Source organism: Mesoplodon bidens, assembly GCF_964165515.1.
Source record: "Mesoplodon bidens genome assembly, chromosome: 12".
Taxonomy (NCBI): Eukaryota; Metazoa; Chordata; class Mammalia; order Artiodactyla; family Ziphiidae; genus Mesoplodon; species Mesoplodon bidens.
In genome coordinates this window covers 91,395,403-91,412,269 of record NC_138168.1, presented here as the reverse complement: position 1 = coordinate 91,412,269, position 16,867 = coordinate 91,395,403, and the positions used below count along the sequence as shown (strand labels likewise).

General features: G+C 46.6%; 1 protein-coding gene across 1 annotated transcript; it reads left to right on the top strand.

The window, feature by feature from the left end:
* The first annotated feature begins 2,925 nt into the window (after positions 1 to 2,925).
* MPC1 (mitochondrial pyruvate carrier 1) lies at positions 2,926 to 15,050 on the top strand. The gene is made up of 5 exons (XM_081250837.1): positions 2,926 to 3,154; positions 10,841 to 10,844; positions 13,327 to 13,423; positions 14,052 to 14,184; positions 14,513 to 15,050. The coding sequence occupies exons 1-5, from the start codon at positions 3,084 to 3,086 to the stop codon at positions 14,535 to 14,537; spliced, it is 330 nt and encodes a 109-aa protein (XP_081106963.1). The 5' UTR covers positions 2,926 to 3,083; the 3' UTR covers positions 14,538 to 15,050.
* Positions 15,051 to 16,867: the final 1,817 nt, after the last annotated feature.

The window sequence follows — 16,867 nt, the reverse complement described above, 5'->3', positions numbered from 1 at the left end:
GTGGTTTACTCTAAGCTAACCAAACTGACCCGTGCCTGCCTAACCGGAACCCAAGAAAGGCAGGTGTTGGGACAAAAGAAAACCGGGCAGAAGGACAGAAACAATACCTCTTTCCATTTATGACACTTTTATCACCACTAAGTACGTCCTCAGATGTTTCCTCTTTTCATCATAACAGATTATATGATCTGTGACCTGTGGAATTCAGTGTGTCAGCTCATAATGAGACCTACTGTTTAATTTTTTTTTTCTATTTTGATACTTAGGTGAGAAAATACAGCTTGTTTATCCACATGGAAGCTCTTCTACTGTACGAAGCATCACGGAGCTGCGTGCAGTGAAGCTCTCCATGGGACACCCAGCCAGGGGACACGCCCGCCCTTCCACAGCACAAGCACTGCCGTTGCACACACTGTATGTAAACACAGTGTGTACAAACAGAGCTGGCCATGAGGGTGCTCTGAACCCGGGGCCAGCCTCCCTCCATCCTGACTTCAGCAATCTGTCAAAGCTCACAGTCTGCTCCTCAGTCAACAGGGAAGCTCTGAGTGCAGCCTCGGGGGTGACTGCCTTTCCTGGACTTGGATGGGCATGCAAGTTCCCACTGCTAGGCCTTTGCAGTCACTTTCGCAAACCTGGGATTCAAAGTAGCCGGTGATGTTTGCATCTTCACCTCCCATGCTCTGTCCGTGCAGGGACCACGGAGGGTTGGGCCTTTCTGAAGCTTTAGGAAATAAAGTAGCTGGGTTTCTTATCTACTGTTATGTTTACTTCTACATTAGACCACACTGCCTGCTCCATATTTAAAGTAGCAAAGATACTATTAACATGAAAGTCCCCTTTGTCCCAACATTTGAAATAGTGGAGAAAGTATGGCTCTCAGAGTAAGAGAACTGGGCTCAGATCCCAGGTTAGCTACTTAGTAGGACATTTATATATTCCTGTACTTAAATACTCCAGTTGACATTCCTCCACACAATGGGAAACCAATGGAAAGCTCAAAGGCCCAGCTGAGGCCCAAATGGGAAAGCTGAGTCTTCGAGGCCGGCCAAGAGAGAACAGCAGTAATTGGGACAGGTGACCTCAGCAGCCTTTCTCCAAGTGCTGTCACTTGACAGTGAGGCTCAGGGATCCACTCTGGACCTCCTGATGCTTTGAGGTTGGGGGGTCTTCTGACAGCTCAAGTTTCAGAACCACTGCTCATGAGGGAAAGAAAAATATTAGGGGATAAGACTGAACCACTGAGATCCAGGAGCCCCTTCTCACATGGCAGGGGGCAGACACAGTTTGGTTTTATTTAAAAAGCCATTCAGTTTCCTTACACCCACCTTCTGGGCTGATGTGAGGAGGAGAAATTACATTTGAAAAGTGCCTCTTGGGACTTCCCTGGTGGAGCAGTGGTTAAGAATCCGCCTACAAATGCAGGGGACACGGGCTCGAGCGCTGGTCCGGGAAGATCCCTCATGCTGCAGAGCAACTAAGCCCGTGCACCGCAACTACTGAGCCCGCGTGCCTAGAGCCTGTGCTCCGCAACGAGAAGCCACGGCAATGAGAAGCCCGCGCAACTCAACGAAGAGTAGCCCCCGCTCGACGGAACTAGAGAAAGCCCGTGGTGCGCAGCAACAAAGACCCAACATAGCCAAAAATAAATAAAGTGCCTCTTGGTCAACAAATGGGAGGTATTAATAATATTATGAATAATAAAGACAGCTTTGGTCCTTCTAGGTCGTACATTTCTCTCTCCACAATAAAGCACCAGTGGAATCTAACGGCCTTCCTGGTGTTATTATGGGATTGCAACATTGTGTATTAAGATATACTTTCACAGAAGATCAAGGTTAGGTGTGACCCGTAGACATCCTAACAGGAAATAAATCTGATTCAATGAAACGATTGCTATTTTAACTCTCAAAGGCATTTCCTTTCTTCTTTAATGCTTTTTATTTTGAATAGATAGCATATGTTCATTGTACAAGTTTCAAAAGGAACAAGAGTATACAGTGAAGTTTCCCTCCATCCCTCACCCCCTTAGCCCTCCCTAGAGGTAGCCACTAACATTTCTCCTCTATCTTTGGAGACAATTTTATCCTTTCTTTGTCCCTATGTACAAATGACTGGCATACTTCACACAGGATTCTGCACCTTGATTTTTTTGCCTATAAATTTTAAAGATCTTTCCATATCAGCACACATAGTTCCCTTATTCTTTTAAACTACCGTATAGTATTCGATGATGGGATGGATGCACCACGATTTATTTGACTCTGTCCCTCTGGTGGATATGCAACTCATTTCCAATCCTTCCATATTAAAAATAATGGTGTTTACATTCCAACTGAAGTCCTTGCTAGAGATGCACGAGGGTCTCTGCCCCCATGCTCTCATCCGGGGCATTTTAGATGACTCAGCCGTCTACAGTTTTGGCCAGGATAAAACATTTACAATAAACAAAAACAAAACAAAGCCCTGAACAGCCGGAACCTCCCACGTCTCCCTCTCCACGCGGTGCGCCCCACACGTGGCGCTGCGGTTCCCGCGTTGGTCCCGAGCTAGCGGACCTGCTCTCCGGCACATGTAGCGGCAACTGCGGACGCAGCCCGCGCGCCGCTGCTGCGCTCCTCCCGGCGCCCACCTCCGGTCTGGAGCCTGCAGGCCCGGGAGGCCGCGGGGGCTCATGGCTGCTGCAAAGGCCCACGAGATGCGGGCGGCGAGGACAGTCCCGCGCGCCTTCGGACAGTCATCTGCCTGCCCGGAGCGCGCCAGCGCGGGTGCCTGGCAACCGCCAGCCAATCGCCGCCGGACCCCGGCCGTTTTACGGCAGCAGGCCTCGCCCCCACGCGCTGCGAGGGGCGGGGAGGAGGTGTGCGGCGAGCGCGAGCCAATCCGTGCCGCCGCCTCCCGCCCTGCGCCCTCCCATTGGCCCAGAGCCAGGCGGCGGGCCGCGACCGTATGGTGGGGCCGAGCTGTCGTGAGGCACGCCGGCGGGCGGGTGCAGTGTCCGCGCTGTCCGCTCCGCCGGGTGTCATTGGGCTCCGAGGAGCGGCGCCGAGGGCACCGCGGGCGGCCTGGTGTCCGGCACGGCCATGGCGGGCGCGCTGGTGCGGAAGGCGGCGGACTATGTCCGGAGCAAGGACTTCCGGGACTACCTCATGAGGTGACGAGTCCCCGGGGCCGGACCCGCCGAGGGGTCCGGGGTGCGGAGCCGACGCCGCCGGGACGAGGGGCCGCGAGGGTGCGGGCAGCGGGGTGGGCTCCGCGCAGCGGGGCGGGGATTCCGGGGCGGCGGGGCGGGGGGGTGCGGACAGCGGGGTTGGGGCTCCCGGCCGCGGGGCGGGAGTCCAGGCAGCCGGGCGGGGTCCCGGGGTAGTGGCGCAGGGGGCTCCGGACAGTGGGGCAGCGGGGCGGGCCGGATCCCCTGCCGGGGGACCCCCACCCCGGCGCGGGCGGGCGCCGAGAGCGGGCCCGGTCCGGCGAGTGGGGCCGGGGCTCCGGCTCGCTGCACCTGCTCGGCAGGTGTGTGCCCAGGTGTGCGGCGGACCTGCCCCGGGCGCGGGCTGGGAGGGGGCGTCCCGGCATCGCTCGGTGGAAGGTGAGCCGCAGGTGCTCCTTTTCCGCGACAAGGGCCCTGAGCCCGCCGGGTCGACCTCGACCTTCGGATTTCGCAGCTTCAGGACGTCAAGCGTGGGACGGAATCAAATCTAACATAACGAATATTCTGCCAACCAAGGGCATACTTTTTAATATTCTGCCTAAGTCTTTGTTTTCAATGAGAAAGAAAGGGCAGTGGCGGGATGAAAAGCCTAAAGACACTTCCTATATTTTATTTTATTTTTTGGCTTCGCCGCTCGGCAGGCGGGATCCTAATTTCCCCCCAGGGACCACCTGCGCCCCCTGCATTGGAAGCGCTAGTCTTAACCACTGGACCTCCAGGGAAGTCCCACTTTCTGTATTTTATTTTCGCCTGTAATCTTGAGATGCCTGCTTTTTATTTCATTTATTTAATATAACTTTAAAACCGTTTAATATAGTTTATTTAGGTGTATACATTTTAGTTTTTCTTTGTGTGATTTTTTTAAACCTAGGTAAGTGTAGGGTGCGGTATTTTTCAACAGGTTAGTGTAGTAAAGAGGTAAAGTGATGACAGCTGAGGAGAAATAACCATCCATAGGGTACAGTATGAAGGCAGCTTCATTTTACCAGTAAAAAAAAAAAAAAAAAGGATTATTTTCTTTTAATTCTGAATTTTATTGCAAATACTGTTTGCTTGTAATTTTAAAGGGCAGTAGGGTAAGAACAGTAATTGTCTGCCATGTGGTAGATTTGGAAATAGAAGCTTCACTCTTGACTTTCCAAAAATGAACTTTGTGTACTTGCATAGGACCATGATTAATTAGGAGAGATGTGTAGTACTGTGGAGGAGAGTATTTATCAGATTACTGTGCTGGGGAAATCTGAGGAAAGGAGTCGTGGGAGGCTGTGTTCTTAGTCCCTGCGGTTAAGTTTCTCTATGACTTCAAATATTACCTTAGGTTTTTACTAATGTATCTCCTTTGTATGAGCCTTCCTAATAGTAAAGTACAGCTAAGGATAAAACTGTATGATATAATTAAGAATAAAGTCTTATCCATATTAGAAATATGCTGATGATTACCTAACGTTCTATTACACAGGAAGAATTTGTAAAATATATGTATTTTCAAAGAAGAGAGTTAGCCCTGCTTTTCTAAACTTATGTTTTTTTACTAGACAGGTGTCTGTGAGCCAGGTATTTCAATTGAATACTTTGATATATGGTCTAACCTTTTTTCAAAGATTAAGTTCATGTAGCTTTAATGTTTACATGTCTTCTCTAGTATCGCTTTAATTGTATTAAGCTCTGACTAAATGAGGAAAAAAAGAGAACTGCAGTGTCCAGGAAAGTGCTGCCTGGTAGGACACCCAGCTAGGATTCCGAAGAATGACTTCTAGCCAAGGGATCCCCAGCAGTCAATCCCAGTGGACTTTTGTTACCCTGTCTGTGAAATGGGTTTAATGACAGTGCCCTATCTGGTTGGGTTGTTGAGAAAATTAAACCAGATGAGGGATGTGAAAATACTTGGAAACCCCAAATCACTACGTATTTCTATTATATCTTGCTATTTTTGTAGCAGGAACATTTTAAAAGGTGTACTGTTATGGGAAAAGTTAAAATCTTAAGTGTGAGTGTTACTGAACAGAACTTGAGTCTGTGCACCCGACACACAGCAAAGCCAGTCTCCTGACACCGGTTGTGGGGAAGGGAAGTGCAGCATTTACTTCAGGGTGCCTGCCAACCAAGGAGAAGGGGCAGCTCATGCTCTAGAGATGCAAACTCCCAGATGGCTTTCAGGGAGGGGTTTTTAAAGGCACATTAGGAGTGAGGGTTGCAGGGTGTGTGATCAGTTTGTGGACTTTCTTCTGACTGGTAGGTGGTGAGGTAACAGGGTGATGTTTTGGGAATCTTAATGTCAACCTTCTGGTTCCAACCAGCCTGAAGGCTGCTTCTTGTGGTGGGAATGTAGTGACCATCCTCCACCTGGGTGGGAGCCTTAGTTCCTGCAGGACAACTCAAAGATATGTGTTAGATTGATATGTATATCCCTCCAGGAGGAACCAGGACTCTGTTTTGTCGCTGAACTATTGTTTAAGCTATCATTGCTTTTCTTGCTTAACTGCTTTTCCTTCTTCCTGCGTTCCCTCACTTCCCTCATTAGCAACTGCTTGAGTCCACCCTTGGGAACTTGGGGAAGGCCTGGAAGACTAAAGCCTTTTTCTACAACAAGAAACCGGGGACACAGAGGGGCTTTTGTACTCAGGAAGGGTCCTGCTCAGTTTCATGAGGCGTAAAGCTCTGCGATTTTGACTTGGAAATACTTCTGTGGACTGAACAGATGAAGTGAGATGTCCGGCTGGCCTTGTTTTCCCTGCTGCTCTTGGCAGCAGTGGGATTTCATGCCAGCCTGCAGAGCAGTGATTGAGTGATTGGGCTGATATCAAAACGCTCAGCAGAAGCTCTTTTATTAGCTTTTTCTCCAGAAAGGAGTCACTTCTTCCCAGCATTTATTAGAGGAACGTTTCCTCTGTTTGTTCTTCTAGTCTTCTTGCTTACAGCCCCTGCTTTACTTTTGCAAATAAATAAACCCGTAATAAGACAATTTCACATTCTCTTCCAGAGACGGGGCCTGGGCCTTCTCACCTCATCAATCATTTGCACTCCTGAGCAACTCAAGCTCTCTAGCGTTCTTTATTTTTTTATTTTTTATTTTTTGCGGTACGCGGGCCTCTCACTGTTGTGGCCCCTCCCGTTGTGGAGCACAGGCTCCGGACGTGCAGGCTCAGCGGCCATGGCTCACGGGCCCAGCCGTTCCGCAGCGTGTGGGATCCTCCCGGACCGGGGCACGAACCCGTGTCCCCTGCCTCGGCAGGCGGACTCTCAACCACTGCGCAACCAGGAAAGCCCTCTAGCGTTCTTTTTATAGCCTGCCGAAGGGGTGTAGAGGTTTTCCAAACTAAAGCTGCTCTAGAATTTTAAGTCATTTTATTAACAACATAGTTGAAGTTTTTAGCAAAAATTTAAAGTCATATTTTACATAGATTATAACCGCCTGTCAATTACATTTTATGGATAAGACTGAAATGTCTTTCTTACTAAAGTGAATTTCCAAGTGTATTTTAAAATGTTGATTTTTTTTTTTTTTTTTCATCGAGGAACAGGAGTTAAAAAAAACGGGTTGTAACCAAAGGCAGTGTGTGGACTTTGGATCTGATATGGGAAAAAACAGCTATAGAAGGCATTACTGGGACAACTGGGGCATTTAAATTGGGTCTTAGTATTAAAGTATTAAGTAATTACTGACAGTTTTTGTTGGCTGTGATGGCAGTATTATTACACCTAGGTGATGAGTTTGAGGGATGGGTTTGAATCCCAGCCTGTTTGCTTCCCAGCTGTGTAGTCTTGGACAAATTGCTTAGTGTTTGGGCTTTGGTAGCTGTTTGACAACACAGCATAGTGCTGTGTATATTACAAAAGTAAATGTTCTATTTTTATTGTTATCAATATTCCATGTTTAATCCCTGGGTTCCTGGTACTCCTTTTGATGCCTTTCACTGATTTCTTCTTACTTACTTTAATGAAAATCTTGAATCAAGAACTTCCTGGATCTCTATTATCGTTTTGTTTTGTTTTTTTAAATAAACTATTTCCTCACATATGTTATTGGAGTAAAAGAAGATAGCTCTCTCTTTTTTGCTCTTCTGCTCTTACTCTCCCTCCTGAATTTTGGTTAAGAAAAATAAATTAGAATGAGCAACTAAGTTTTGAGGTAGGATGTATGTTCTAGTGACTTAGTCAGTCAAGGTCTGTGTATATTTATCCCAGAGATTTACTCCCCTCCCTCAGAGAAGTGAACGGATGTATATGTGCACATATGTATTTGGATATATGTGCAAAGAATGTTTTCTTAGGTAGAACCTAGATCACGAGTATTTGAAAATCAGTTCATCAGTCAGCATGCTCTTGTAAATCCGAAGTGAGTCGGCTGTTTGCAGTGAATATTCTCCAGTTAATAAGGTTATCTATTCTAAGTTATTTTAACTTCTTAGTTTCCAGGAGAGCTTTAAGAATTTATATTTACTACCCAAGTGAGAAGTTGCAGTGTAAAACAGGGCGTCTTTCACAAGTTATAGGATATTAGAGCTGGAATGGACCTCAGACATCAGATAGTCCAACACTTCACCTGCCATATAGAAAAACTGAGATCCAAACCAAGTGGAAAAGTTGAGACCCTCTGGATGCCAAACCTGTGAAGCCAAAACAGGAATGTCAGTTAAGATTTAAAGGGAAATAGTTATGCACAAAAATGGTTTTGAAAAGAAGGTTTCAGGTACTTTCTCTGCACCTCCTTTTCCAGCGTCTGCCTCCCTTCTCTGCCGCGCTGCTTGCATACCCGCCCCGGCCTTACTTCCCTGCCTTGTAAATGACCTTCAGAAAGTTACTGAGGCTGAAGGCCGGCCTTGAAGCAGAACTGGCCACAGGAATCTCTCTGCTGCCGTCCAGTGTAGTGTTGACCATCTAAATACAGTTGAATATCACACATTCTGATTGTTAAAGCTTTCTCTCATTTTACCTTGAACTAGAAGATCAGGTAAAAGTTGCTGAGCATAAATGAAATGGTGGTGAGCATTTTCAACCTATAAGAGAATTTCAGTCTAGAATATCTCCAAGCCTTACCCCGCTCTCAGTAGTGGTATAAACAGACTATGCTAGGCTGTCACTTAGATCCTTTTAGTACTGTATAAGCAAGTTATAAATTACCTAAATTACTCACAGTACTTTCAGAGAAAGCTAGCAGTTACTGTCAGTAATTTTAGGAAAGGAAGAAACAGATTGGCAATGCCGAGAAGACATTAAGAAAATAAAAATGAGCTTAGAAGAAACCTGGAGCCAAACAAGCAGTATTCCAGATTAAGGAGAAGCAGAGGATAGTTTATGCGGGGTAGCCATCCTCCTTGTCACCTCCATCAGCATTCTTTTTTTTTTTTTTTTTTTTTTTTTAAGTTTATTTATTTATTTTTTTAATTAGTTTCTGCTTTATAACAAAGTGAATCAGTCATACATATACATCTGTTCCCACATCCCTTCCCTCATGCATCTCCCTCCCTCCCACCCTCCCCTACCAAATGTAAGGTAGATAGATAGTGGGAAGCAGCCGCAGAGCACAGGGAGATCAGCTCGGTGCTTTGTGACCATCAGCATTCTTAACGGGGGAGATCGGTTTTTCCTCCACAAGAATTCAAGGTCATAAGTGAACCAAGAAAACCCTTATGCATTTTGAGGTTGTTTTAACCTTGACTGAGATAAAATACAGGCAACATACCAAATAAAGAGAAAGTCAAGGGTGTTTTCCACACAGTTTTAACACTATTGTCCCCCAACTGCAGTTTGTGTTTGCTTATAAGTTTATCTTTCTTCGGAACAGAAACTAGCACATACGAGGAAGCTTTTCTTTTCTAGTTTGGCCCTGCTCAAATATGCCTTTCAGAGTTTTTGACTGAGTAGTTGATGCATGTTTTGGACAGTTCTGACATAGAATTAAGGGATGTTGAGTTGTGGCTTTTTGTATTTCCCAGGGATGTTTAGAATAAATTTATTCTCAGATTGGCTTACCGTCATTAAACCACTATTAAAGTGATGTGATCAACATTGTTTCTGTGGTCCGTTTCACACAGGACTTTTGGACCGAACAGGGTATGACGGCAGAAGTTAACTCCTCCTCCACATTCCTTTATAACCTGCCTGTTGTAAAATAGGGTAGAATTGGAACTATTGTACAACTCAAGGAAAGAGTCCTGAATTGAAAACTAAATTATCTCCAAGTTGACAATTTAGATTTTAAGAAATAACATCTTTTAAAATACTTTTGTAGGAAAAAAATGTGCCATTGGTAATTTATAGATAAATAAAAGGCCTGTGTTCGGATCCTGAACAAAGAAGAGTGACACCACAGGTGACTCTAGTCCATAAACTACTGGTTCCTGCCCTCTGACCTGACGAGGGAATCACCCTCTCTGCCGTCCAAACACTGTGCTCAGCTTGGACTTGCTGTGAAATACGATCTTGGCAACGTAATTTGTTACCGCAGTTGAAACATAATCTATTAAAACAGTGCACTTAACATTGAAAGACGGACTCTTTCTAGGCTGTTCGTATTTCATAACAGAACCTATTTGAAGTATATTATTAGGATCGTCCACAGCTACTCTCATGCTGGAGATTAGAACCTCCCTGACCTCTACGTCAGAACTGCTAGGAGCTGTTTGGACGAGACGGTGTGTATCGGGGATTTTATCATTTTATTTCAGTAATTCTTTCAGGGCTACACTTTTAAGAGTTTGCCTTATCAGAACAATTAAGCTATATCCTGAAAAGAAGAATTGCCATCTCAGAAGTAAAAGTAATGCGACGTATTTCTGAATGGTATTAATTTTAACATTGAGGAAAACAGTTCCCTTAACATTAGAAGATTTTTCTCTTCATTCACTCAGCAAACATTTTTTGAGTGCCTTGTGAATTCTGGGCACCACTTGGGCCAGAGTTTCAGCTGTGAACAGAATATGGAATTACACGCCTATTTTTAGGAGCTTACATTCTGGTGAGGGCCTGTTGGCAAGTAAAAATGGAAAGCCTGTTGCTGGTAGAATTCTGCAGCATTGTGCTTCTCTCCAGCTTGTCGTTTTCAAAGAAATGCCCCCTCTAAGCCCGTGCTGTCCAGTCTGAGAGCCACAGGCCCCAGGTGGCAGGGGAGCTCGTGGAGGGTGGCCAGTCCAAGCTGAGCTGTGCAGCAGTGTCGACACCCACCGGATCTCGGAGACTCAGTGCCGAAAGAGAATGTAAAATACCTCATCAATAGGTTGTTATTGATTACATGTTCAAATTAAAACATTTAGAAATGTTGGAATAAATAATAAAATTAACTCCTGTTGTTTTTCACTTCTGTTAACATGACTTCTAGAAAGTTTTAAATTTCATGTGACTCCTGTTCGTGACTTGCACTATATTCCTGTTGGATGGCTCCACTCTAAGGGTTAAGTTTACGTTTCATAAAATTAAGGTTTACTTTCATTAGGTCAAAGTTATTGACCCAATATCACTCGATCTTCTCAAGAAAAAAAAAGAATATGTGCTGCTAGTGTTGTAGATCTGTTACTGAAACTTGAATACATGTATGAGGTTAAAGTAACCGAAATCTTTCAAAGCATCTGATCTTTTTTTTTCCCCCACATGTCTCTCCTGTCTGAACCTTGGTGACTCCTCACAAAATAGTACGGTAAGAACCTGTTGCTACTTCACATCAGGCTTCTGCAGACTTTCTGCATTAACAGAGTAGGGACAGGAGACAGCCATCATACCACATCCTTGTGGGTCCCGGGCTGAGGGCGCCTCCAGTGACCCCTTGGTCCTCCAGTTCCACTCTGGACACTAACTTCTCTGCAGGACCAGTGCATTGACTGGTGAATATCTGACAGAGCACAGACCAAACATGTATTCCAGAAAAGGGGAGAACTAGAATCTTGCACTCGATAGAAAAGATGTATTATTAACTTTCTATGGTTAGATATTTTAGTAACTAGTGTTGAAATTATCTTTACCTTTTATGTTCTTTTTATGAAATATCTCTTAAGTATATCTCAGTGCTTATAATCACAAGTGTCTATATAGCCCTTAACTTGCAGAATTCTGCTTCATATAACCCTACACTCACGACAGTAAAACTTTGAATACTGTCTTGTGACCAGAAGTCCCCCGGGCTGCCTCAGGTTTCAGATTTATGCCGTGGCCTCGTACTACTTGGCCGCAGCTGTGAGCGCAGACGCCTGGCATGGCTGAGGCCCTCAGGGCAGCCCTGAGTGTGTGCATAGTGCGGGGATCTGGGGGCCACTGTGCAGACCAGAGCAGAGCGGTGGAAAGTGATTAAACAGCCAAGCGTTGGGAATAGACTAACGTGGTCCAAACAAGGAGGAGGGGAACATCACTGGAGTAGTAGAGAGTTGGAAGTGGAGGGACACGGAGGAAAGGACAGGAAGGGAGACAAGCAGGTAGGTGAGGAGGGATAGATGCTCCATCGCCAAAGGTCTGGAGGATGAGGAAGGAGGAAGGTGGCCAGGCTTCATCTAGGTACAAGAAACAGGAAAGTTTCAGCAATGAGTAGCTGAGACAAAATCCAGTCTGAAAGCAGGAGGACCAAATAGCCACCCCAGAACCTCAAAAGAGTCTTTATACCAACTGTGCCTGAGTTACAGCGTCCATAACTCAGATGTGAGATTCTGCAGCACTCACCATGCTGGCAGTAGAACAGCTCTGAGAGTTTTATAGCTATTTAAGGCAGAGGCCTCATGCTTACATTAAACACGTTATGTAAACGTTTCAAAATATTCTTAGATCATGACAAAGGTAATTCTCACTGATTTTTCTTGCATTTCCTTGTTTCTCATTCTTACGAAGTTTTTGGATTTCTTTTTATTTTTTTTTTTTGCGGTACGCGGGCCTCTCACTGTTGTGGCCTCTCCCGTTGTGGAACGCAGGTTCCGGACGCGCAGGCCCAGCAGCCACGGCTCACGTGCCCAGCTGCTCCGCGGCACGTGGGATCCTCCCAGACCGGGGCACGAACCCGTGTCCCCTGCATCAGCAGGCGGACTCTCAACCACTGCGCCACCAGGGAAGCCCAGTTTTTGGATTTTAATGACTCTTGGTCAGTATTAGAAATGCAGGTCTAGAAAGGTATTTTGCAGTCTGCGTTTATCTTAAATGCTCTGATAGGCAGAAATAAAGCACTGCTTAATGTTCTAATAGCTGAAAAGGGTCTTTACCCAGCAGTGTGTGGTTTCCTTCATGTTTTATTTTATTTTCTGTTTTTCATTTTTTTTTGGCCGTGCTGCATGGCTTTCGGGATCTTAGTCCCCCAGCCAGGGATGGAACCCGGGCCATGGCAGTGAAAGTGCCAAGTCCTAACCATTGGACCTCCAGGACCTCCTTCATATTTTAAAGCATTATTTGCAAATTGTACATAAATAAAACAAGTTTTAATTTAATGGGGAAAGCCGCTGGACTTATTTCAACCTCAGAAGTTAGATTAAATTGGACGTTGCTACTGTTCAACGTGACAACTTAGTTCTGGTGCCTGGGACGGCCGTGGTCGCACATGAGAAGCTCCTGAGCCATTTCTTAAATATAGGCTGTTCCTATTACTTCAAAATTAATTTTCAGTTTAATTTCTCATTATCTGGGGGTCTGAGTGTAGATTTTTAGGTTCTCTGATCTTCATACAGCTCATATGAGGTGAAAAGCAATTTCTTCCCTTATTAAGTTACTTTCTTCAGAAAAAGTATCCAACTTAGGGTGTGCATTTTAAGAGATGTTGACAAATATCTTAATGAAAATTTGAAGAAAGTTTGATAGATTTAAACGTTAACATTACAGAGAATGGTTGTAAGAGGTTTAAGTTGTAGCAAGAGTGACTTGTGTAAGAAGTTAATCTCATTTGAAAATTCTCTAAACGGGACAGTCTGAGGTTACTTGGTTGTGATCTGGAAGTTGGTAGGGACCTTGGTAAACTGGCTGATCCCTTCTGGTCTGGGGCTCTCACCTTGTGAGAACTGCTGATTCACAGGCACATACTTGCACAACTGAACGCCTGCATGGTAACCCTCCCCAGTTAACCGCACATTTCACGTTACTGTTGAAGAGAAGTTGTAGCTGTTCACCGCTCCGTCTTGACTTTTCCTCTTCTTTCTCTTCTCGTTTTTTAACAGCACTTTTGGGGCCCAGTAGCCAACTGGGGTCTTCCCATTGCTGCCATCAATGACATGAAAAAGTCTCCGGAGATTATCAGTGGGCGGATGACATTTGGTAAGGATGCAGATTTGAATAATTGGGAGGATCTTTATATATAAAATGATAGCATAATACAGCTCCTGCTTACATTTCAAGTTTGTAGCACCAGACACTAAAGTCACTAATAGAAAGTAACGTAAAGCGCCTGACGTCATTGATGGGTGTTCTCCTCATGGTAAGGGAGAAAAAGGGTTACTGTAGTTGGAAGTATTTATTAAGGTCCTGGTTGCCTTTCAGATTTAGTACCCCTAGTTAAAGAGTGTGTCCTCTTGAACTTTATTTGGGAAAAGGATCTTTAAGTTTACTTGAAATCCTGATATTTGAACATAAAACTTCTTGAGGGGATTAAATAGCAGTTCTTTCAGATAAGGGACTATAAACCACTCTAGGGGACAGAAAAGGAGGTTAGAACTGATGTCGGTTTACTGACATTATGTTCTTTAACTGTTTAAGTAATAAGTAACAGAATACCTAACAGTGGAGCAAACCATCTGATGAGTTTCCCATTCATGTAAGCATTTAAGCAGTAACTTCTATCATCTGTAAAGGTTTTAGCAGAAGAGGTTCTTTTTTTTTGAGGCAGTTGAGCCCTGTCAGCCCTCAGTTGGAGGCTGTAAGTCACTGTCTTGCGTGTTCCTGGCAGCCCTCTGCTGTTACTCCCTGACGTTCATGAGGTTCGCCTACAAGGTGCAGCCTCGGAACTGGCTGCTGTTCGCCTGCCACGCCACAAATGAAGTAGCCCAGCTCATCCAGGGGGGACGGCTGCTCAGGCATGAGTAAGTAGATCCCACTGAGCCTTTGTGTTCTGAGGAGCTGGGGAGGCCTGTGTCGTGGGGCGGGCTGTGACTGTGCAGCTGGGGAGACTCGACGCAGAGCAGAAATACGCTGAGAAGTTAAAACAGGGACTGCGCCGTTGAGACAGTGGGATGAGAATTCACTTATTAAACACGAAAATTAGCATGAAATAGGGTATTACTGTTCTTATGATACCGTGACTTGAAATACGTGTTAACCTAAAGGTGTCTTCTTAAAGCCCTCCAAGGCCTTCGAGGCTGGCGGTGAAGTTTTGTTTCTCATTGAATTTGTCTTTGTGCTTCTTCCCAGGATGTCTAAAAATGCCTCAGCATAACAATGGAAAATGAAGGACCGGCTTCTTGAAGGGATGGCATTGCCAGCTGCTGCTGCTGAGTCACAGATTCCATCATAATGAATAGTCTTGCTAAGAAAAATATGCGGAATGCTATTTTTACTAACCAGACTATTTTTCTAGAAATAGCAGGGAGTTCCTAAACCTACTCTCTGCTGCCTTACAAGTACTGAATATTTTACTTCTCTTCAGAAAGAGTAGCTGAAATATGCAATCAATTTAATAATTCCCAATGATGGTTTTATCTGCAGTAATATGTATATTATCTGTTAGAATTTACTTAATGAAAAACAGAAGAGAACAAAATTTGTAACCATCAGCATTTAAGTACTCAGAAATCGTGACCTTTCGTTTAATGACCATGAGACAGCCGACAGCTGGCCACATACCTAAAATCACATTGCCAGTGTTTGAAAAGGTATTTGTATTTCCATGCAGTGTGTATATTGAAATGCTGTAAATTAATGGCAATAAATGATTTACATATTTGTCAAATGAGCATGATTAAATACCTTGTTATGTTTGTTAAGAAACGGAAGAACTATATCCCTGAAAGGTCAATTACAGGTGAAAAGTGGAACTCCTTGAAAATGATTAACATGGCTATAGGGAAGTGACAAGCTGGGGGCCAGTTTCGCGAAAGCATCCACATTCCCAGCTATTCATAATGCGCTCTCTCAATGGGCAGACATTAGAAAAGGCACCCAAGCACTGCGCCTGAAAACGGCCCCGAACTAGCCGACTGCAGACTGCCCAGAAGTGTCCTGGGCTTGAGTTTCCCCCCGAGGCAGGTCAGCTAACGTCTGTGCTGTTTCCAGGGAAGCCGTAGGGCTTGCAGGTCCACAGCACGTGTCGATGGCCTGGTGGCCAGCGCCGCGCTGGGCCCTGGGAGGGGAGGCTGACCTCTGGGCGGGGAGCTGGCTCTGCAGGGCAGGGGTGGAGCTGCTCCGTGGAGTGGGACCAGAGGCCCGAGAGCGTCCTGAGAGCACAGTCCTCACGCCTCAGGTCACGTCACGCAGGTAGTTGGAGTTCGTCAACCTTCACCGTGAACGCGAGCACGGTTTCCCATCTCCCGGCGATAGTGGATGAGAGCGGCGGGCGCAGGGCCGACGTCGGCGGGCCTGTGTCCCAGCTCCTCCTCAGCTGGCCTGTTCCCTCCGAATCATTTCTGTCACTTTCTTTTTCTTTCCTTCAGAGGCATTACACAGCTTTCAAAGCGCTTTAGGATACGTTCTTTGAGCCACACGCAGCCCTGTGAAGCTGGACTGGTTCTGCTTCCACCCGGGGGACAAGGGGGTGTGCGTGGCGGGGCCTCCTGACAAGCGGCTGCGGCTGCCCCGCCACCCGGGGCTGGGGGCGGGGAGCTGGGCGCAGGCTGTCCTCCCCCCTCAGGCTCATTCCTCCACAGCTCACTGGAGTTGAGGGTGGTTAAAAGCAGCTGGCGAGAAGAGCCCAGATGCGTTTAATTCAGTTAAAACCGTGCGTCCTGCTTAATCTGTCATACAAGTAACATAACTGGTAAGAAATTCAAACTCTACACGTGCATATAAAGGAGCCACCGCAGGCTCGTGCCTTCCTTTCCCATCTGTCCGGAGTCACCACTGTTAGTTTTTGTGGCTTTGAATCTTCCGCTTCCCTTTTCACCTTGGGAAACTCGTCCTACCTACCCGTCTCTAGTGCTAAGTGCGGAGCAGGGGTAGCCCTCGGGGGTCAGCTGGGCGGAAACCGCGGTGCCGCCCCAGGAGGCCGCCCCAGGCCCGAGAGATGCCGCCCCAGGAGGCCGCCCCAGGCCCGGGAGAGATGCCGCCCCAGGCCCGGGAGAGATGCCGCCCCAGGGCCGGGAGAGATGCCGCCCCAGGGCCAGGAGAGATGCCGCCCCAGGGCCGGGAGAGATGCTCCAGAGATGGGAGCAGGAGAGGCCCCGATAACGTCAGTCACCAGTCTGCTTCCCTGAGCTGCTCTCACACCTGGTGAGGAAATCGGGCGGAGGCCAGCAAGGTCACTAATGCTCTGAATGAACACGGATGAGCAGGGCGTGTGCACGGGCAAAAGGTGTGCGGGGAAGCGGTCCCGTGGGAGCCTCCAGGTGGACGGCCCACGTCAGAGCGGGTCCTGAGGGGCTCAGACAGAGGACACGGATCTTGTACCCTGGCAGCTCCCTGAGGGGGTCTCGGGCAGCTCCCAGAGGGGGTCTCGGGAAGCCCCCAGCTGTGCTCTTTCTCTGAGCGCAGTGTCCCGAGTACTGGCAAGGACTAAGGCAAGGATTCCAGGTGAACAATGAGAAAGGGCGGGGCAGGGTGTGCAGTGTGCCA

Bases quoted from the DNA above. Each gene is read 5' to 3' on its own strand.
- MPC1 (XM_081250837.1), top strand. From the start codon at position 3,084: ATGGCGGGCGCGCTGGTGCGGAAGGCGGCGGACTATGTCCGGAGCAAG. The intron at 13,424-14,051 runs GTAAGGATGCAG...TGTTCCTGGCAG, and splicing joins CAGTGGGCGGATGACATTTG to CCCTCTGCTGTTACTCCCTG. The intron at 14,185-14,512 runs GTAAGTAGATCC...GCTTCTTCCCAG, and splicing joins GGACGGCTGCTCAGGCATGA to GATGTCTAAAAATGCCTCAG.